Below are 23207 nucleotides of genomic sequence, written 5' to 3'. Positions count from 1 at the left end.
ACCAGGGGCTGCGTGAGTAGCTCTGGATACTGAGGGCAAGGGGGGCTTCAACCTGAGGCTCCCTGTGGACTTCCTCTCGGGCCCCAAAGATGGATAAGGAGAAAAATAATGCATATGTTTTTAGTGAATGATTTGCTATTAATTTTAAAAATGGAGTATGGAAAATATGTGGCTTGTCTTTCCTGTTTTTGTTCCATAATATAAACAGAATCTGCCACTCATGGAAAAATAGTGCCGTTATTGTAGGGGTACGAAGGTTCTTGCCTACAATTCCCCTGTGGTTTTGTGTTTGTGTGCATGTGTGAGTTAGAGAATTTGCTGCGCACGCTTTCACACACGTGCGCGTGCGTTCCCGTGACGATGTCCCTCGCGCGTCCCCCAGGCGCAGGAGCTGGAGCACCTGAACCAGGCGGTGGCGTCGCTGCGCAAGCGCGCGCAGGAGGACAGCGAGGCGCGCGTGCGCGAGGTGGAGGCGGAGAACCGCGCCCTCCACCAGACCATCTCCGACGCGCGCGGCAGGCTGGCGCAGGCCGAGGCCGAGGCGCGGCGGGCCGCCGAGGACCTGGAGCGGGCCCTGGAGCGGGCCGAGCGGGCGGGGAGGCTGGAGGAGGAGGTGGCCCGGCTGGAGGGCGCCCGGGAGGAGCTCCAGAAGCAGGCCGCCGCCCTGCCGGCGGCCCGGCAGCGGGCCGAGGCCCTGGTGCGCGAGAACGGCGGCCTGGAGCAGGACAACCGGCGGCTGAAGAAGCGGGCCGACGCGGCGCAGAACGCCGCCCTCCGCCTGGGCGCCCTGGAGGAGGAGCGCCGGCAGCTGGAGGCCGAGAACCTGGAGCTCCGGCGGGCCGCCGAGCAGCTCCGCCCGGCCGCCGCCCGCCTCCCGCAGGCCGAGGCGGAGCGGGCGGAGCTGGAGCGCGAGCGGGACGCGCTGGCGCGGGCGGCCGACGAGCTCCGCCCGCTGGCCAAGAAGGCGGAGCGGCTGGAGCTGAGCTGCGCGGCGCTGGACGCGGAGAACCGGCGGCTGCAGGGCTGCCTGGAGGGCGGGCGGGCCCAGGCCCAGGGGCTGGAGCGGGAGCTGCGCGAGGCCGGGGCCGAGGCCCAGCGCCTCCGCAGGGAGGCCGAGGAGGAGCTCCGGCCGGCCGCCCGGCGCCTGGAGGAGGCGGAGGCGGAGAGGCGGAGCCTGGAGCAGGAGGCGGGGCAGGCGGAGAAGGAGCGCAAGCAGGCGGAGAAGGAGGCGCGGAGGCTCCGGCAGCAGCTGGAGGCCAAGGAGGCGGCGCTGGACGAGAGCGCGGCCAGGGTGGCGGGCCTGGAGAAGGAGAACGGGGCCCTGGGCAAGGAGGTGGCCCGGCTGAGGGAGGCCGCCGGGAGGGTGAAGGAGCTGGAGAGGGAGAGCAAGGAGCTGCAGAAGCAGGCCACCATCGACAAGAGGACCCTGGCCACCCTCAGAGAGGTAGGGCTGTGGGACGGAGACTGGGCTGGGGGCGGAGGTGGGGGCGGAAGCTGGCCTGGGGGTGGTGAGGCTCAGGGTGGGATGGGTTTGATCAGGCCTCCCCGGTCCTGGTCCTGGAGAGCCATAGAGCCTGTCGGTTTATATTTCCACCCCATATTCACCCAGTTAAAACTCAAGAAAGCAGGCAAGGGGATTTTACTGTGTTAACTCACCTTACTGCTATAAACGATCAAATAAGTGCTGAGCAATAGCGAAACAGTGTGAGGAGACTGGGAGGTTGTGTATGCGTGTGTATGTGTGTGCATGCATGTGTGTGTGTGTGTTTGCTTGTGTGTGTGTGTGTTTGCTTGTGTGTGTGCGTGTGTGTTTGATTGTGTGTGTGTGTGTGTGTGTCTGTGTGCTCGTGTGTGTGCCTGTTTATACAGAATTGCCCTGATTGCAGGACCTGGTGAGTGAGAAGCTGAAGGTGCAGCAGCAGTGGAACGACCTGGAGAAGCTGAGCCACGAGCTGGAGAAGATCGGCCTGAACCGCGAGAAGCTGCTGCAGGAGGAGCACAGCTGCGAGGACAAGTGAGTGCCTCCACCCGCCCGCGCTCTCCACCTACACCCTCCGCCATCACCCTCACACACTGAACCCTACATTCTAACCGCTACCCCTCCTTCACACTCCATACCTGAAATCCTCACCCCGACTCCATCCGCACCCTCTAAACCCTAAATCCTCACCCCTACTCCACCCTCCCATTTTAAACCCTGAATTCTCACCCCCAACTCCACCCTCAAATCATCAACCAGCAAACGTAATATTCCAAGTCCCTCAGTGTGCTGAAGCACACTCACATCCTAAACCCTAAAACCCTGCATCAACTCCACCCTCACACTCTAAACCCTAAAACCTCACCCCTACACCACTCTCACACCCTAAATCCCAAAACCCCACCCTCACACTCTGAACCCTAAGACCTCACATCCTAAACCCTAAATCCTCCCCTCTGACTTCACCCTCACACCCTCATTCTATACCCTGAATTCTCACACTTAAGTCCACCCTCAAACCAAACTTAATATTCCGGTCCCTCAGTGTGCTGAAGCAAGGAGAATTTGAGTCTGGTATAGTGGTGTTTATGAGCCGTTATGGAGGAGCGGGTTTTGTGTGTTGTCCCTGTATCAGCGTTTCAAATGTGTGTCGTGCTGTCCTTGTTCTGTGGACGCTGCCCCTGGGGGCCTTGGCCTCGCCAGGTATTCCGGGTGAGTTGTTTGCGGTTTTGTTTGCCGTGTAAAAACCTGCAGAGTTCTGTGTCTCTCCCTGCTGCCTGAGGGAAACTCCTTACCAACTCTTAACTTTTTCATTCATTCATTCATTCATTCATTCATTTATTAACTTTTTTTTAACCAGGGTAAGTCGCAATGAGATTGATATCTCTTTTGCAAGTGAGCCCTGGGGCCTACATGTCTTGGACTGTAGACTTGCATGAGCTTGGTTTTTTTTTTTACACTGTCTCTGGTTGACTTGGGCATGTCTCTCCGTCCCACCAGTAAGTACAAGATCCTGGAGTCCAAGATCGATTCGGATAAGAAGACCTGCATCGAAGAAGATCAGGTCTGGCGCCTGGAGAGTCGGCACTGCAAACAGTGACCCGAGCTCACAACGGTCGGAGAATCCCACATGCGCGGCTGAGGATCGGGCAACTTGAACAAGTACAGGGAAATCACATGCCTGCCATGATATCAACAGGTACAGGAGAAATCCCACAATGCCCTGCAGTGATTCCAGTGGGAATATGCTGCACGTATGAGGAGAAATCCAACTCCCTACAGTATGAGAATCCCAATGCCTACTGATATCCAACAGTACGGAGAAATCACAATGCCCTGCTACTACTGATCACATGTAGTGAAGGGAGACAAGCCTCAGCAATGGCATGAGAGAAATCCCACAATGCCGTGCACACTCTGAAGTCACAGTCTTGAGAGAAATCCCGCAATCCTTTGCTCACTATGCTCAGTACTGTAAAGAATAAACCCAACCTTTTCCTCTCTCTCTCCAAACATGCCTCTGTGTGCAGGTGAAGAGGAGCCTGGAGGCCCTGAAGCAGAGGCAGGAGGAGCAGGAGGCGCACTCGAACCACACCCAGCAGGCCCAGCTCAGACCCCCGCCCGAGAAGGGAGAGAGGGAGGCCACGGCCGAGCTCCTCAAACTCAAGGACAGGCTCATCGACATCGAGAAGAATGTGAGCTGGGGGTGGAGAGGAGAGAGAGAAGAGAGAGAGGGGAGTTGGGGGAGGAGAGCGCAGAGAGGGAGAGGGAGGAGAAGAGAGTGGGACAGGGGAGGAGAGAGGGAGGCTGGGAGTGGGGAAGAAAGGATAGCAGAGTAGAGTGAAACTAGCTTGTACTAGCTTCTAGTTTCTACTAGCATTTAGCTTCAGGCCAATACATATATTAGCACACACAAACACGTTTTAGCTCACCTTTGCCTGAGCCAGAGGCATTCTCTCTGAAAGGGGCGGCGCCCTCTGTTGACCTGTGACCCCCGCACCCTGTGCCCCCCCTCACAGAACGCAGCCCTGCAGACGGAGAAGCAGCTGCACAGGGAGCAGCTGAGGCAGCTGGACACGCAGAACACGCAGCTGAACGCGCAGATCCTGACCCTGCAGAGACAGGCCACCGCCCTGCAGGAGCACAACACCGCCCTGCACACGCAGGCCGCCAAGCTGCAGGTCCGCAGCCCCGCCCAGGCTCCTCCCATCTTTAACGCCTTCACTCCCCATTCACCCCGCCTTCCCTGCTTTCACGCCGTCCTCTCCCTCCGCCCCTTCTCTCCGCCCCCTTCTCACGCCCCTTACCTCGTCCGAGAGCCCAGTGCCTTGTCTCATGTTCGTCCAGTTCCCGTTTTTGTTCTTGAATTTATTCTGCTCTGCTTTTGGCATCAGTGCTTCCTCTTATCATTGTGCCAAACACACGTTTTTCTGACAGTACAGTTCTGTAATATGGCTGTTTAAACCAAGTGTATTACTTACTGTTATGTCATTATGGTTTAATCACATGGGGGTTTAAACCATAATGACATAACAGTTACTTCCCGATATGACAGTGTGGTTCTGTCACAAGGGGGTTTAGACCACATATATTATGTACCATTGCGGCAATATGGTTTAATGGCATGACGGTTTAAACCAATTATATTGTTTTCTGAGTTCTGAGATATTTACCATATTTGGAGCTTGGAGAAATGAGAACTTTAGTGTGGGGAAAGTCATATAGCGTCAAGATTTTTCCCACGCCACGTGAACTTCGAGTCCCACAATTCCTTGCTTCCGGGTCCAGGTGGAGAACGCGACGCTGAACTCCCAGAGCGCGTCGCTGATGGCCCAGAACGCCACGCTGCAGGGCCAGGTGCAGACGCTGGAGGGCGAGGCGGAGGCGCTGGAGGGGAGGTTCGAGGAGGCGCGGGCCGGGCGCGAGAGCGTCCTGCAGGACCACGAGAGGCTGCTGGCGGTGCACGAGCGGCAGGCGGCCGAGTACGAGCAGCTCATCGCCCAGCACACCGCCCTCAAGGGCAGCCACCGCGGCCTGGAGCAGGAGCACCGTGCGCTGGAGAACAAGTGGGTCGCGCCGGGGTCGCGCCGGGGTCGCACCGGGGTCACGCAAAGATGTTATATACTAACCAGATGGTTTAATCTTAGATTCCATCAGTCCGTTCCCTGTTTTTATCAGAGAGGTTTTGTTTAGTAGCTGGGCTTATGCTGAGGTCTCAGAGGTCACTCTGGGGTCACATAAAGATTTTATATTTTGACCAGATGGTTCACTCTTACATTCCTTCACTCTCCTCCACCCCCGCCCCCCCCCCCATTTGGGGAGGCTCTGTTTAGTAGCTGGAGATTCCGGTGCTTCTGTACGTCCATTGAAAATGATTTGTGCTTGATCATGCTTACACAAAAGGAGCACCGTATCGGAATGTTTCAGTCTTGAACGGAAGGGAGACAGAACCTTCAGTCTTAAGAATATGGTGATGACCATCTGGTTGGTATGTAATATCTGTGTTAAACATTGCTCGTGCTCAGAATGTACTCGGATCATGCAGGGGTCGTGTACAGGTCGCATATATCATTCCGGGGTCACGGTGGGGTTATAACCTCCATATCTGGCTCATCCCGAGGTCAAATAGGGTCACAGGGCTCAAAGATTATAGATTGACTGGAGCGTCAATACATCTATCTAGCGGTGGCAGTGTAGTATAATGGCTGGGTTTGCAACCCAAAGGTTGCAGGTTCGATAGAACTCTGCACTGTACCCTTAAACAAGGTACTTAACCTGAATATATCCAGCAGCGTAAACGGGTACTGTGTAAAATGACCTATCCCTCCATCTTCTAAAACCGCTTACTTCCTGATCAGGGTTTTGGGCCAGCTGGAGTCTATCCCAGCAAGCATTGAGCAAAAGGTAGGAATGCACCCAGAACAGGTCACCAGTCCAGGGCACACATGCAAATTAACTCAAACGTTCATGCCCCAGGGACAATGTAGACTCGCTAGGTGTGTTAGCCTAGCCCGCATGCCTTTGTACCGCGGGAGGACACCGGAGTCCCCGCACGAGAACAGGAAACCCGCGCGGATGTGGTCACTTCCTGCTGCGAGGTGCCGGCGCCGCTCCCTGCTCCGCCGTACCGCCCTGCGTTAAAATGGCGCGTGAGAACGAGAGACTCTGAGAGACAGCTGAAATTTCATCTGTTTTCCACACCTCACGCGCAGTTCTGCACGGCTCTCCAGTTACACAGCTGCCCGAAGGGGATTGAGGAAGACCGTCTCTTTATTATGCTGGCCTTGGCAGAAGACGATGGCGAAGTTCAGTGCGCCGCCATAAAGACTAGTCTCATGGAATTAATCTTAGCATACGGTGCCATGAAAGCATTTGCCCCTTGCTGATATCATTTGTTATTGCATAATTGTCACTCTGAATGGTTTCACATCTTTAGACAAAATGTTAATGTTAGACAAAGGGAACCTAACAGAGGAGATCAGGAAGAGGGCAAATACTTTCACGCCACTGCATATTTATTTTGTCGTTCGTGCCACTCTCATAATGATTTCTGGTGATATGCGTAGATCGTAGCAGTAATACCCACCCCCCAGCAATAGAGGGCGCTAACGGTCCTGCCTCTCTGTTCCTCTCCTAACCACTCGGCTGCCAGCCGCTGTAACAGGAGGCACTGTCGGCTGAGGCTCGACTGAAATGAACCGGTAACTGGATCAGGCAGACTGCTGATGGCGTATGTTGGGCAAAGGCGACAGGAAGTGGTTGGTGGGGCCGGGGTTTGGGGAGGGGGGGGGGGGAGCTGGGGCGTGGGAGGTAAAGGATGTCATACCGCAGGCGACACCTGATCTCGGGCGAACGCGGAGTCAAGGTCGACCGTTGGTCGCTGGTCGATGGCCCAGCTCAGCGGCTGGCATTACGGTCCTCGGTGACTTTAGAGTTGAGCGGGGTTCGGTTTCACCGCCGGTCTCGTTTGGGGAAAACCCAGTAATAAAAATCCACTTTGATTTCCTGTGCAGATGCACGAAAGCAGAACATTAAAGGAGACCAGCCTCCCCCCCCCTCCCTGGGGCGGGTTACAGTAGTCTTGCCCCCGCACGCCACGCCAGATCAAATGTGCCAATAAAACCTAATGAGCAGTCGGAGGGGTGGGGGGGGGGATGGTCACGCTGCCGCAGAGCTGGTCTCCACATGGCCGCACAGTCAGGGCACAAAAACAGCAGCACATTCCCCCACCCCCCTGGTCTGTGGCTGCTCTTAGTGGGCCACAGGGAAATACCAAAATGATTTGGGGGGGGTTGGAGATACGTGACTGGCTAGGAAAGTGTGTTGTCTATGTGAAATGGTCTGCGCAATGGAAACTCTTTCAGCGTCTGTGTTTTCTTTTGGTCTATTTTTAAGTGTCGATCACACCCTTGTTTTTTTTTTCGTTTTTCGTTGGACCCCTGTGGAAAAATCCACTTTAGTGAGCCCCCACACAGCTCACTTAATGCTGCTCCCGGTTGGCGGGTCTACTGTACCTGAGGCTCAGAGCGTAGTGACCGGTGTCATGACCTGGGCCTTAAACCAGCGGCGACTGTCCCAGACAGAGGCCTCTGAGGCGATGCGCGGTTGGCCTCGACGTCGCCCACCAGGGAGGAAGAGATTCAGTCGGGATGGTTTTCCTTGCTACATCAGACAACAACTGTGCGGCTTGGGCCTGTAATAACGAACAAGTGGCTTGCTGAGTGTGCATTAGTGGAAGTAAGCGCTAATACTCGCGCTCCCAAACTGACTGGACAGGCTTACAGTCACGCTAGTTTTGATGTGCTTGTCAGTCTGTGTGACGGGCTTGTTGGTAGTAATGGAAGGGGCTCCCCTGGGGTCTCCCACGCTAAAGAGGAGGGGTGGCGACACCCAGACTGTGAAACGTCCGGAGCATTAGCGCCTCTCTGGGTTCCAGATGGCGAACGGGGCACTGAGTGCAGAGCGCACCTAATTACATTACGCACTGATTAATTATTCATCACACACACACACACACGGGCATACACACACACAATCACACACACACACGTGTGCGCGCACACACATACGCACACACATACACATAAACACACACACAAACACAGGCACACACATGCAAGTATACACACACATACATGCATGTGCCCACACACACACACACACACATCCATCTCCGCTGCCGTTTTTCTGAGCACTGTGAGGTGATCAATACAGTCGGCGCCAGCTCAAACGCGTTGGCTGTCAGGAGGTGGCCGGTCAGGCGATTCTGTTCTGTCTGCGCCAGCGGGAAACCCACAGAGGGGCAGCCATTTTCTCTCTCTGTCTGACCGTTCGATGAGTTTTCTACATCTGGTCCACCTGTTAGTACAGAATAGATTTGTTTCCTTCCCCAGTCTGGTTTCTGCAGACAGTCTATGGAGAGACGCAACGTGAGAGCCCGTGGCCAGTCGGGTGATGGTGTGGCACTGACCCCTCCCTCTTTTGACCCCGCCCCCTTGCAGGTACGCAGTGCTGCTGATGCAGAAGACGGCCCTGGAGGAGCTGGAGGGGACGCTGCAGAGAGAAAGGGAGAGCCTGGGGGAGGAGATCCACAAAAACGGCCTCATCCTGGCGGAGAACCAGAGCCTGAGGGGGGAGGTGGACAGGTGAGCGTGCCCCGCCTCCCTTCTCTGTTACCCCCCCACAGTGAACAGCGGCTGTGATGCGGCTCTTTCCACCCTCACGTACAGAAACGTGCATTTTCCTGCAGCATCTGGCCTGTCTGAACAGCGTCGCCCCCTGCTGGTTATACCATGTAATCATTTCTATAGCAAATTTTTAGCCGGTCCACCATCCTGTTGTATTTTTTGCTGTGCTCTGTCGGGTAGTAAGCAGAGAGGGTAACGGATAGAGAGGGGGGACCATAGAAAGGTGTCATGATGCTGATCGAACTCTATGGGCGGTGGGTGCGGGAGGCTTGATTCGGCTGCGCCATACATCATCCCAGCTTACATGAATTTTTAGAGTAATGTCTTCTTTACTGTTAATTTGAGTTTCAGGGAGTCCAGAAAGCATAAAGGATCTCCAGAGGTCTTCATACAGAGGTTAAATAGGGCCACTTAGTTCAAAGACTATGGATAGGACTGCTTACGCATTCATGCAGTTTTGCTTGGTTCAGCAGGTACAGGCTAAACGGAGTAGAGCACTTTCCTCATACCGACTACGTCAGAGCTTCTACTGAAATGCCTTCTTCACTGTTTTTTTGGGTTTGAGAAAAACCTAGTGTCCAAAATTCAGTATAGGTTTTCAGCGATCCTCTCGAGTCTCGTCACCGTAATGTAGGGTTACCCTATTTCCTCCTGCTGGACCCCTGCACCCCCCGTTTCCTGCTCTTCTGCCCCTTCTTCTAAATGGGACGTTTAGAGAAATTTGAGAGGCCAGGACACGAGGCCAAAGCGCCGTCCCCGTACGCGTGTCCCATCCCGTCCTGACCACAGCGCGTCCGTCCGTCCGTCCCCCCGCAGGGTGACGCAGGCGCACGAGCAGCTGACGCAGGAGTGCGACCGGCTGCAGCTGCAGACCAAGGAGCTGAAGACCTCGCTGAACGAGTCGCAGCTGGAGCTGAACCGCTGGCAGGCCCTGCTAACGAGGCCACTCTACAAGTGACAGCACCGAGGGCCTGACCTCGTTCGTGGAAACCTGCTGCGGGTGTGTGCGGCTGTGTGTGGCGGTGTGTGTGTGTATATACGTGTGTGTGTGTGCGTGTGTGTGTGTGTGCGCGTGTGTGTGCGCGTGTGTGTGTATATACGTGTGTGTGTGTGTGTGTGTGTGTGTGTGCGTGTGTGTGTATATACGTGTGTGTGTGTGTGTGTGTGTGTGTGTGTGTGTGTATGTGTGCGTGGGTGGGTATGTGCGCACGCATGTATGTGTGTGTGTGTGTGCATGTATGTGTACATGCATGCTTGTGTGTGTTTCAGTGTGTTTGTGCATGTTTGTTGGGTGGAGGGCATGCCCTGAGGGAGGGGGAGGCACCAGTTTTCCTGAACTAAGGTCAAATATTTTCAAGGAAAAATGTGCATTTACATCTGAAAGGAGCCCCAGGCACTCTGTACCTCTGGCTTTTTAAATGTGTGTTTATGTTTATGCCTTTAGCTTGCTGCTCTTTAAGTCACTGGTGTCCGTTGGTTTCGCCCAATGAAAAGCGCATGCTCTGAACTGACCCCGCCCTCCTCCCCCCCCCACAGCTGCTGACCCGTCTGAAGGGGAACCTGGAGGAGGAGAACCACCATCTCCTGAGCCAGATCCAGATGCTGAGCCAGCAGAACCAGACCCTGCTGGAACGCACCATGGAGAGCAAGGAGCTGTACCACGAGGAGCAGAAACAGTACATGTGAGTGTCCCTCGTGTGGCTGTCCGTGCGCGTGCGAGCGTGTCCACGTTTCCTTTCCGTACGGTACAAGCGGCGTCCTGTAGCACGTGTGCTTCGGTGTCCGTGGGTCCATCCCCACAACGCGGTCACGTTTTCTGTGGCGTGTGGGGAAAATCGAGGGGGATTGTTTTTAAAAGTGCGTTCTGGTTGCGAACCGTCCCGCGTTCTGCTTTCGCTTGCAGAGACAAGCTGAACGCTCTCCGACGCCAGAAGGAAAAGCTGGAGGAGAAGATCATGGACCAGTACAAGTTCTACGACCCGGCTCCTAAGAAGTAAGGCTCGAGCCGCCCTCCCCTTTCGCTCGTCGGACAAGCAGTGAAAACGGGGTCAAATGGGTCATTTCGAATATGTGGGAACGTCCCCAAAAATTGGTCAGCCTTTCGGGCTGCATGTCCCAACCTTTTATGGTCCCAACCAGACAGGCGCACTTCTGAGGAAAAATAATATCACATGACATCCGAGACACTCATTGACAGCTTTATAGTCTTTATACACATGTATTTATTTCCACAGAATTTGAGTATCTTTGAGTATCCCCGGCCTACGGTTTCGTGGAGGCGTGCCGACGCTCTTTGTCTCGTCTCCTCAGGCGGAACCACTGGGTCGGGGCCAAAGCCCTGGCCAAATTCATCAAGCCCAAGAAGGAGAGCAGCCGCGAGAGGGTCCGGAGCGCCCCGGAGACGTCCCGGCCCACGTCGCCCACCGACGGCCTGGACGGCCCGCTGCCCCCGCCCCCGCCTCCGCCCCGGCAGCCCCGCCTCAGCGTGGACTCGGCGGAGGAGAGCCAATCCCTGACCATCTCCCCAGCGTACACCAGCAAAGGTGCAGAGCCTGAGCGCGGGAGCTGGCGTTGGGCGCGTCGGGCTAGGGTGCGGCCATTTTGGGGTCGGGTTGTGGGAATGGTTAGGGAGGCTAGCTGGAGGGGTGCAGATGTGGGAGAGGATTTAAGGGGTGGGGTTAGGGTGCAGTGCTCTGAGGTAGGGTCAGGGCTACGAGTGTTTGGGGTGGGGTTCGGGGAAAGGGTTTTGGGGCGTGGTTAGGGGAAGGGTTTCTTGGGTGTGGTACGGAGGGCATGCGTTTGGGTCGTGGTCAGTGGGAAGGTGTTAGGGTTGGTTTAGGAAACAAGGGTTTGGGAGGGGTAGCGGAAGCCTTTTCAGGATAATATATTTGTTGTTTGTACTGTAGGACACCGGGCTTGTGGGTAGGTCTGAAGGTCTTGCCCATCTTGTAGTGCTGGGAACATCACATGGCTTAGATTCTACTCGTGTCCTTCTCCAAATCCATCCCACGGGTTAGCATATGGTACAGGATTATTTCTAGACCTGTGTAACACCAGTCAACAAAGCAAATGGGTGTTATTGACCTGTGGAGTAAGACCCATAATTTTTTCCATTCAGTTAACTGTTCAAATATTGTACGGACCACCGTAAGTATAATGTTCCCTCGTAAAACAAAAGTGAGAGTTTGAAGTCTCAATACAATGTGAAAACAAGAGAATGGGCCTCATTCTCAAAATTCTTCCTAAATTCTTCCTGTTCTTAAACGTTCCTACGAAAAGCCAACCGGGGATTTTCCCGTGCGTATCCCAGGTGTATCACACTGAATTTGTAAATTTGTTTGTAAATTTGATGCACGTGCCTGTTCGTATAATTTGCGTAAGGAAACACCGAAGAGATCGAATGAAGGGCATTTTCCTCCAGGGTTGTGTGCAGACATCATCCATGCATCGCTCTCTGCAAACATATCTGCACGGTCCCTAAAGACACCCTCTCTCCCAGAGGCACGATTAGTCAAGCCATCCAAAAGCAGCAATTACACCAATGCTAAGTGTTGGGCTTGGCTGATCTTTTGTGGGTCTTTATGTTTTATTATCATATCATCAATCACTTTTATCGAGAAACAAAATGTTACATGTGTTCCCGACAAGGTTATTGTCGTAAGCTGAAATAAAAATCCAAAATATTTATTTTTTAAACGAAAACGAACAAACCCACCCTTAAATCTAACCGAAACTAAACTGAAATTGAAATAATACGAACAATAAAATTAAAAAAAGAATTAAAAGTTAAAACTAGTGAAAAATGTGATTATTCAGGTTATAAGTAAATTATATTATTATTTGTTATATTAATCTTATGATAATATATTAATATTAAAATTTGCCCCTGATTGAAATAAAACAACTACAACCTGCTGACATGCAGTTGTCCAGGACTGCTAGGGTCGATTGCGGCATGGCTGGCTGGAGTTTAAACCTCTAGACCACAGAACTGCATTTCAACTGGAACAGCTATCTGACTCTGTGGACTAGCTGTTCCAGTGATGATTCAGTTCTGTGATTTATGGGGCTTAAACCTGTTGACTAAAATTCAGCTGAATGCACTGCGATTGGCCCCTTGAGTTTGAGGACGCTGTTTACATTTTACTTCATGACTGCATGAAAGCATCCACAAGGGGGCGCCTGAGACTAAACAAACTGCCAGAAGCTACTACAAGCAGCGCTGTTATCAGGGAAATGTCCTGTACTAATACTTCATACTTTGTTCATATTTTACTTTGACTCATCACATTCTGATTTACCATCTTTTTTTCTTTCTCTTGGTGTGGGGAGTGTGTGTCATTTGTCTATTCTAGTAGTGTTTCAGATACCCATTGCATGCTATTACTAATACTGGTCTTTTCAATGGTATGTGGGGCTCTTTTCACTGTGTATTTATTTATTTTATTTCAAAAAATCAAATGCACCTTCATTTCTTCCACTCATCCCTTTCTTTCTCTCATCCTTTTCTTCTGTTTGTTTTTTTATCTTTTATTTATTTTGGTAAACCCCGCCCCTCTCGTGCTCATCAGCGCCACCAGCTGCCAAGCGGCTGAACTTTCTGAGGAGTAAGAGCCAAGAGAAGCTCAAGTCGCCGCGGACGCCCCCCCAGCGGCGCTCGCTGTCGAGGCGCCTGCGCTTCTGGTCGTCCTGTGACATCACGCCCGCCCCCGGCGACGCCGTCTTTCAGAATAACCAGTTCTGACCTGTTTCATCAACGGCACCTTCGCCCCCGCACCCATCATCCCATCTCACTCCCTCCATCATATCTGTCTAACGCCATCTTTGTGTGGCCTTTTCTAATGGAACCTTACGAACACACACACACACACACACACACACACACACGCACACATTGTGACACCATTTTCTTGAAATGGCCGGCTAATTATAATTATAGAACTTGGGCGCGAACACGTCTGCGTCACTTTCACCGCCCTTGAAACCGCAGCTGCACACACACGAAACAACACGGACACACGTAACCCAGCAGTTCTTTTCATCAGAACTGTAACACGTCCCCCCATCCAGTCCAGAGCGGGCTCTGCTCAAGTAGAATGTGCAGTAAGTAGCAGCCTTTTCCCAGAACACCCTGCTCTTGTGTCTTCTCTGTGCTGCAGTGACTTATGCGTGCTCGCCCCGTGTGCTTCATCATGTGAATGGAGGCTGTGAGTGGGGTGGGTGACTCGACAGTGCCTGTCGGGGGAACTCAGTACGTCAATAAGTGGACGAGCCGTGCGGCTGTATATTAAAGTGTCAGTCTGTGGCGGGCGAGTGTTGCTATGCAGCCTGCTTCGGTGCCTGCAGCCCGCTGACTGTTGACGACTTGTATGCCGTTGGCACGAACAGCGAACGCTGAACCGCCTGCTCTCCCCTGCCCCAGGGTTTGCTGTCGACCGCCACCATGTGTCTACACCGCCCCCCCCCCCCCCCGTGCACACACGCTCACTCACTCACACACACACACACACACACACACACACACACTTGCTCACTCACTCACACACACATTCACTCACACACACACACTCACTCACACTCACTCACTCACAGACACACTCTCACACTCTCACACTCACTCAATCACTCACACACTCACACTCACTCAATCGCTCACTCACTCTCTTCCCATCCTACCCGGCTATCTGTCCATCTGTCGGTCTGTCCGTCGCGCCGTTGCTTAGCGATCGCTCCCGCGTGCGTGTGTGTGCAGGGGGCGGGGTTTGTAGGTCAGCTACAGAGAGGCCCCGAGAGACGCCTGGCTAAATGAAGTTTCACACGTGTGCTGTCACCCTTTGAAATACGGCTGGTGTACGAACGGCCGGAAATAACACGCGGGGGAGACAACGTGTAATGGGATTACCAATCTACTCAAACGACAAAGCTCACCTTCTGTGACCTCGTCCATTACCTTAATCAACACCGTGCAGACCTGCAGTTGTACTAATTGCATTTTATTTCGATGGCAGTCCAGTCGATCAGCCTCTTCTACCACACCTTCATATTTGTTCTTTGATTTAAAAAAATAATAGTTGATAATCAGAAACATTGTGACAAGTGTAGGTTTGATGCAAATATCTAAATGACACATGTACGAATGCCAATATCTCCAAATGATTTAATTCAGCACTCTAGTGTGGTGCTTCACAAACATTTAACTCTTTAATCTGTAAGATCACGAACATGAGATTAGAATGCTCTTAACTAAACGTTCTAATGTCAATTCAACAATCACGACTGGTAATTAAAATCAATGGAGTTCTAGAATACTGGCTTAGAATTTTGAAAAACATTCCAACCACGCGGCGTCCTCATCTGGGCGTGGCACGCCTCTCTCCCGCGGGCCACGTGAAGGGGGCGGGGAGGAACGAGCGCGAGACCGTAGGCCGCCATCGCGACCGCGGCGCGGCTTCCCTCGGCGAGACCCGCCCGTGGTTGTCTGTCACTCCCCCCTTCCGCCCCCACAAACGAACGAACGAACGCTTGCTTGCAGCGTCTCCCGCGCGGCGGCTCAGAAGCGCAACCCCGTCCGCAGCCTCCAACCGCTGCAAACGCCTCGTCCACCCGCCTGCAGGCGCCTCCTTCAACGCCCCCCCTCCCTATACGTAAACTCCTGCTTGCAGTGTCTCCCGCGGCAACGTACGCCCCGTGCGTCCCGTCCCCGCCCGTCCCACCAGCGCACCGAAGCAGATTTGCGATCGGGGTCATTTCGGGGGATGTGACCCTCCTCTCTCCCGTTCGTCTTTCAGGCCGGAGCGAGACCACCGGCTCCAGGGGAAGGGATGTGACCCGCTTGCCGGGGGGCGGCGGCGGCGGTGGCGAGACCCCCAATGGCCCCGAGGAGCCGCTGGCCAGGCGGAGGGCCTCGGAGCTGGGGGTCCCGGCCTACTCCACCCCCACCAACGCCACCTCCACCCCCGGCCACGCTCCCAACTCCAGCTCCAGGCATGGCCACAGGCCCAGGGGTAAGGCTCTTTCCAGAACACAGCACACACACACACACACGAGGTCCACGGCAACAGGGTTCCTCTGGTTACTGCTGCGCTCGTTTCTCTTAGCAACCAGGTGCCCACAGCCTGCCAGTCATCACCAGTGTGACGCCCCCCCTCCTCTAACTGATTGTTGCGGTCCTGTAATGCTGTGCGACTTGTAAGAAAATAACCACTGGCTTACAGCCTGGGAGCAGTGCGCAGAGCTGCAGGGTGGTGCTCAGGTCACCGCGGTCAAGGCAAAACTGTCAAGGCACATCTGGTGGTTTCAGTTTTAGAAAAAGGAAGGAAATGCTGTATCTTTGATATGTTTTGTGCTGCTCGTTAACAAAGGCTTCTTTGAGAAGCTTGGAGAAGCATTCCACTTGCTTTAAAACTGTACAATCTGGACTCTCTTCTGTTAGAAAAATTTCAAATCAGTTTGAAAATAAAAAAAATTGCAAGGCATGGTACATACTGTTTTGAAAAGATTCTGCTTTTGGTGAATTGTACTTCTACATCGATGGGAAGAATGCAGCCTGTCCCCTTTAATAGAACAGTGTGTCAAGTGCAGTTCACACAGGATGCATAGGCTGATTAACTGATTAACGTATGGCAAGTCAAAACAGAAGTGAGACAGGATTACCAGAGATATGATAAAGAGCTAAAACGTCAAGATGACGATACGCGCGTAACATAGAAGGACTAGAAGATGCGAGTGATATAAGAGAGTGATGCTTGGGAGTAACCCTGCGGAGGAGTAGCGTTAGAGTCAGCCATTTTGTATGGTCAAATTAAAGATTTTTCCCTAGCGCAGGAGAAGTGGGTTTTATTACAGTCCCCCTCAAAAAGCCAGTCATTTTTGTGGAAATTACCCGCTGAAAAATTCATGAAGTGGCGTAATGGCGTTGGATAACTAAGCGCGTCGTGTCACCGAGCGTGTTCTCAGCCGGGTTGCCAGGAGACGGACTTTTAATACCTCAATTAACAAGACCTGCCCGAGCCTAGCTCTGCTCTGCACTTCAGGAAACATGCCATTGTTTTTAATACCATCGGAGAGCTTTGTTTGGTTTCCGCTGGAGTGGCACCGAATGGCTACTGTCAGCGTCCTTAGAGCAAGCCAATTACACTGTCTACCGCCGTACTGCCGGCAGATATTCTATTGACGAGGATCCTCGGCTGTGTATTAAGAATGCACGTTTTAAGTAATCCCATTGATCAATGATCGCTAGTGTTAACAGTGAATAATCGATGGTCTTTAAGGTAAATTCCATTACCTATATAGCTGCACTGCTCGCCAATGAAAATGCGAGTGAGGCAAGAGGCTATTCTTTTCCCTGACTCCAGGCTTCATGAACGGGTTTTTCCCTGCATTAGGCAAGGCGAGTTCCTTCATATAGCACATTTCATATCCAGCTGCAATTCAGTGTGCTTCACAAAGAACATATAAGCAGGTAACATTTTATTTAAAAAGGGAAAAAACAAGATGCAATGAGAATGGGAATTATAAAAACAGAAATAAAAAGAAATGTATAAAATAGTATATACATGTATATACCATCTTATATAATAAATATATACTATCTATATAGTAAATAAAAATATAAAAAATAAGTTGTGACAAGTTTCACTTTAAAATAGGCTATGTAACTAGGTAAAAACCAACTGAGAACATACATGTTTTAAGCCCGCTCTTAAAAGTGGTCAGAGTTGGGGCATGTCTCCACAAATTGAGTACAGACTGTCATGACTAAAAGCAGATTCACTAAATTTTGTTTTTATTCTGGGAACAGTTAGCAGACCTGTTCCAGAAGGTCTGGGAGATCTGGAGGGTTCGTATCTCAAGAGCATGTCAGAGATGTTTCTATACCATTTAGTGATTAATAAACAAGCAGCGGAATTTTTTAATTAGTTCTTCCAGTGTTGACACACTGGAAGCCAATACAGAGCCAATCTGAGTACTGGGGTAATATGTTCTGTTTATTTATTTTATTTTTTGTTTTGTTTTGTTTTTTCTGGCTTGGTTAAAGCTCTGGCAGCTGCATTCTGTATTATTATTTTTTTGGGACCCTGAAAAATAACCATTGCAGTAATCGCCAGGAAATAAAAGCAGGCATTAGTCCGCTTTTGGCATAAAATCTCATATTTTTGTTATATTTATTCGATGATAAAGGCTGATTTTGTCTTGACTGAAAATCGTTTTGGTATGAATCTATAATGACACCCAGATTCCTGACTTGTTTTGTAGTCTTCAGAGCGAGGGAGACAATTTGGGTGCTGACTCTCTGCCTCACTTCCTTGACACCAAATAAAATTGCTTGATTTTTATCTTTATTTAATTGCAGGAAATTCCGGCTCATCCAATCATTTATTTGTGCTATGCCTTGAATTAGTGAAACTAAGGGACTATCGTCACCTGGTGAAAAGAGCTATATAAAATTGAGTATTGTCCACGTAGTTGTGATAGGAAATGTTATTATTTCATATGATTTGACTTAGCGGGAGCTTGTAAATATTGAACAAAAGAGGACCAAGGACTGAACCCTGGGGAACTGGGAACTCCACATGTCAAGCCTTTCATTCAAAGTCAAAAAGGTAGCGAGGGAGACAAAGTTGGCCTTTAGTCTTTAAGATATGTCTTGATGACAAATAGCTTTTTAATCTTTAAGATATGTCTTGAACCAATTTAACACTGGACCAGATAATGCAACTCAGTTTTCCAGTCTGTCTAGCTACAGTATTGTTGTGATCAACTGTGTTGAGTGAAGGTTGTTCAAGGGAAAAGATCTCTGTAAGAGCCGTTTCGGTGCTACGATGGAGTCTAAATACTCTTTGTAAATTATCATAATGACCATTTGAAATGAGATATTTATTAAGTTTGCTTGAAAGACAGTCTTTTCAAGGATCTTACCAGTGAACGGAATAGAAATGGAGGCCATTATGCTCTGGGTCTCTTCATTCTCTCCGTGTCGACCGCAGGGCTGAGCTGCGACGAGGACCTACGGCTGCAGTCCCCAGACGCCACATTCGGGAGCAGTGTCCATGGAAACGCAGGTACGGGCTCGAGCGGATCGATTGCACCGAGCTGCCGTTGCTCCCCTGGGCTCCGCCCCCAAAAATAAACATGGCTATGTTATTAAAAAAAGGCACGAGCACAGGAAGCTGGAGTGTGACCCGTCTGTCCCCCCCCACCTCCCACCCCCTCGTCTTATTTCAGGTCACCGGCTCAGCTCTGCCGAGTTCAGCCGCAGTGCCTCCAGCAGCGACTCCCCTGTCCACTCCAAAGGTATTCATCCCCGCTTCTATTACCCAGAGTATTCACCAACATTAACCACTGTTACCCAGAGTATTCACCCACATTAACCTCTGTTACCCAGAGTATTCACCCACATTAACTAGGGTTACCCAGAGTATTCACCTGCATTAACCCGTTTCCCAGAGTATTCGCCCTGTCACTATTTAGAGTATTCAATATTTTATGCTGTTAACCAGCATAGTGATTCATAATCATATCTTTCAACCAGCGTATTCATGCACAGGTGATTCACCTGAGCACTCACAAGTTTTCCGGTGCCACTGAGGTAACCTAACATAGGCTTGATGCAACCCAGCCCTCTCGTCCAGTCTCCAGATCTTAGTGTTATTCTGCTGTTCCCCTCCTCCTTCCTCCTCTTTCCTCTTCCTCACTCCTGCTCCCGCCTCCAGACTCTCTGGAGCGCCTGGACGCCCTTGCACTTGGGCACGGCCCCCGTGACTCCCTCCTGTCACGTGCCTCCCCGCTCCCCTCTGAAACCCCCCCACCGAGGACCGGCCCCCGCCTGGCCCGCCGCCGCCCCTCGTCCCCCGGCAGCGAGATGGTCACCCTGGAGGAGTTCCTTCAGGAGAGCAACACCCTCTCGCCCCCTACCGTAAGTCCTGATCACCCAGTGTATTGTGGGTAATTGAAGGCACAGTCAACAATGTAGGCTTGCCAGGTATTCAGCTGTGGGTACTTGATGGTTGAATGCTTCTCACTGCTGTTGTTGAAGCTGAAAGGATTCCGATTCGCTGGCTCATGAGGGGGGCGTGGCTGTAAACAAAACATCCATAGATGTTTTGCATAGCAGGACAGCACTGGAACCTAATTTCTAACCTGGACCTCCTAGCATAAGGAAGTCACACAGACAGAAAGAATACAGGAGCTGAGTTTCAGGTCATCAGGGTTTCCCCCAGAAAAGTTGTTAGGCCCGGTATCTTTTGACAGGGGTCCGGCGCGGGCCAGCGACAGACTGATGGTAGGATTAAGGTAGGGCCCTATAGTTTATGTGATAACAGAATCACGGACGGAATCGCGGAATTGAGAATTTAAAAAAGCTATAACACAGATTCCATAGGGCCCTACGTTAAGTCAGTGCTAAAAGCTGACTGGAGATTTAAAAATATGACTATGTAATGTGAATGTTGTTATAAATAAGTCATTTATTCAACACACATTTTAAAAAATCAACAACTATTTACAGCATAGTCTTACAAAGAATCTGACAACAATACACAGTCTTGGAATGCTGTGTTTTCAACAACAACAAAATAAATTAAATTAAAATAAATAACATCAAAGTTTTTGCACTCTACAAAAAACTTGTATTCAAGTCCTGATTGGCTACTGCATCTTACAACAAGCCTTGGAATGCTGGGCACATTTACGGGAAACAAGAACCGGTTCCAACTTGTCCTATTCATTGGAATCGTATGCCTCAGAGCTTATCGATTCCGGTTATCGAAGCCCATATGTTTTTACGACAGCTGCGCATTGCAGAACAATGACATAACGCCTTGGGGGAGGCGCACACGCAGGCAGCCTCTCTCAGGTGTTTGTTTTGGACAGCAACAAATTTGATCTGGGCTGCCAGCCTTGATACATTCTGTTGCAATAAAGATTCTAGGACAACTCAGCAATTTCTCTGAATTAACGGGTTATTTTCTAGCCTGAAATGCGAACGTATTACTAAATGGCTACACATGTCATGGAACGTGCAAGTAGTTGACTGTCGCACTGGATATGAAGTAAATGTTTTTACCAATAAATAATGATAATAAATGCGATTTTATCCATGGAAATAGCTATACAAAAAGGCAAAATAAATGTTGTGGTTGCGATTGCCGTCGTAGATGTCAGAAGAAAATGTCACTGACAAAAAAAGTTTGCTCTCTTTGCAGTGGTTTGGGCTGGAAACGAGCTGTAAGAGCGGGATATGCACAACACTGCCTATCTGATTGGCTACTGAATCTTACAACAACGTACAGCCTTGGAATGCTGGGCACATTTCAACAACAACAAAATATCTATGTTACTGACTGTTTGGCTACCTAGCTAAGTTAGCTAAATGACCACGTTGTCGTGCACATCAATGTCATCAATCTAACGTTATTAATAAACAAGTGAAGTCGCTATTTTGATGGCGATTAATAAGTCATGTAATGTTACAATGTATCGAATATTACACTAATGCTATTAGTTTAACGTTACTTACACACTGCTTAAGTTAATATAAAATGAATGTACTTACTGACGAGATGAAGTGATAACGCAGCTCGTAACGAGGTTAATTAGCCTTCTAAATAAGAAGTGGTGGCTTGCTAGGTAACGTTAGCTTGTGATAGTTGGAAGCGTCAAGTGTTGAACGTCACTACGCACATTGAGAGTAAAGAACACTGATCTCAGACCTGCTGTTTTCCTATAGTGCGTCCACGTTTAAACCAACAGATGTCGCTGGGGAGCTTTCCAACCGAGCCGCCCCACTGTAACTGTAGTTTAAATAACATATTAAAAATACATTTCAATTTTTTTTTTCTTAATTCCCCGATGCTTAGGCCCGGCGGAAACCCTGGGTCATTTTACAGTATGTGTTGAACTCAGATTTGAATGTTTTGTGCTCTTAGGGGCACAGCTAATTGCTGTCATATGATCTCAGAGCGATGGAATATAGATAACGTGCCTTATGTGCCGCAGTATTATTGAAACTACAGTAATTTAGAGCTTTTAAAAGGTGTCATGCATGTCTTAAACATTTTGTAGTTTACTGCAGTCCCGCAACTAAAATGTCAGTGATGTTATTTATTCATGATTTAATTCATTTATTAGACATTTCAGTTATGATGAAAACATCTCAGTACATTAAAGTTCTGTCTGTCTTATGGTCTGTTACAGAAAAGGGGCTTGTTTTTTTAAGCATATATTTCCACTTTTTCCCCCATCATCATTTTTAGCTTTGTATCTGAAAAGATTCACTGTATTGTTACTAATAAAATTGTTACACTCCGCTAGTCTTATCCCACTTGTGTCAAGCCCTGTGTGTGGATGTGGGTGCTCACTCGTGTCATCTGGCCGAATGGGTCAGATGGAAGAGGCCAGTAGAGGTGGGGGGTGGGCCACACGTGTGGTTTTGGTATTCAACCCATGTCCCACTGGAGGAACACAGCCAATCGTAAATGGAGGTCCCCCCCCCCCCCCCTTCTCCTGTGTGTCCTGAGGGGGGTGCCTCCCTATGTTCCGGTCACCCTGGCAACATCTTGTGCAATATGCATCTACCCTCCATTATTTAATGGAAAAACGTGAAGAGTGCTCTGAATCACATTACCCCCCTGGCCCGGAGCGCCGTGTCAGAACCTGGGCGTGTCGGACACGTCGGCCTTGCGCCTGCATTCCTGGGGGAGGAGCTTCCGGGGGAAATGCAGCTGTGGAAAAATCAATCAAGCAGCACGCTACCGTCCAGCGAGGGAGACGATCGCACACAGACCACGTGCCTCGTGGGCTTCCAACAAGTCCCGACAGAAACTGAGATTATTAAGAATGACCTGCACCAACCAGAACAAGTTTCCCGTCCTGCCTGTCAGTTCCGTTAGTGGAGCTGTTGTACTGAACGCTAGAAGTTTCTACAAGGCGCATTTGATATGACCGCGCAGGCTGATACTGAACACTGCGAAACTTTCAAGTACGATCAATTATATTCAGGGGGGCTATTTTTGGATGTATGCCTTTTGGAAGAAGCGGTGTGTGACGGTGAAAATTTGATTATTATTTTTTTCCGTATTTTATCGGTCGAATTAGTTTCGCTCAGGACATTGGATCCGTCTGTTCGTAGCCTCTGCACAAGTGCGAGAGTGTTCTAATTGCGGGTTTTTTCGAGGTAATTGGGTTTCGCCCCGGTCTCGTGACCCACCGGAGCGCCAGACAAATTTCTTCTCCGGCGATGAATCTTCGTTCGTCGCGTGCGCGCCGAGCCGTTCGTCGCCATCGCTGCCTTGTCTCGCTTTGGCCGTACGTTCTGTAATGGCATTTGATTTCGGTGTAGCAGAAACGCCAGAGCGATGTCCGCTATCTTCGTGTGAACCGGTCGCTTGAAATGAACTTCCCCCCGATTCATTACAGATGGTGAAAGGACACGCCCTGTAAGCCAGTATGTTGATAAGAGAGGTTGCAACTTTACAAAAACCAGTGCCGGCTGGAATGTGACTGAAATACCAAATTAGGTTCCTTTTTTTAAACTGTGTGAA

General features: G+C 50.6%; 1 protein-coding gene across 1 annotated transcript in view; it reads left to right on the top strand.

Annotated features, from left to right (window-relative positions):
* ccdc88c (coiled-coil domain containing 88C) overlaps positions 1-23207 on the top strand; it is a 74868-nt gene that overhangs the window by 47690 nt on the left and 3971 nt on the right. Inside the window, 15 exon segments of the mRNA XM_064332357.1 lie at positions 383-1444; positions 1887-2014; positions 2981-3095; positions 3511-3675; positions 4000-4161; positions 4769-5046; positions 8482-8625; positions 9484-9676; positions 10204-10349; positions 10571-10660; positions 10978-11210; positions 15456-15671; positions 18654-18728; positions 18892-18960; positions 19380-19582. Coding sequence (XP_064188427.1) covers positions 383-1444; positions 1887-2014; positions 2981-3095; positions 3511-3675; positions 4000-4161; positions 4769-5046; positions 8482-8625; positions 9484-9676; positions 10204-10349; positions 10571-10660; positions 10978-11210; positions 15456-15671; positions 18654-18728; positions 18892-18960; positions 19380-19582 — 3279 coding nt within the window.

This window comes from Anguilla rostrata, chromosome 1 (genome assembly GCF_018555375.3).
Source record: "Anguilla rostrata isolate EN2019 chromosome 1, ASM1855537v3, whole genome shotgun sequence".
Taxonomy (NCBI): domain Eukaryota; kingdom Metazoa; phylum Chordata; class Actinopteri; order Anguilliformes; family Anguillidae; genus Anguilla; species Anguilla rostrata.
This window is presented reverse-complemented; position numbering and strand designations above follow the sequence as displayed.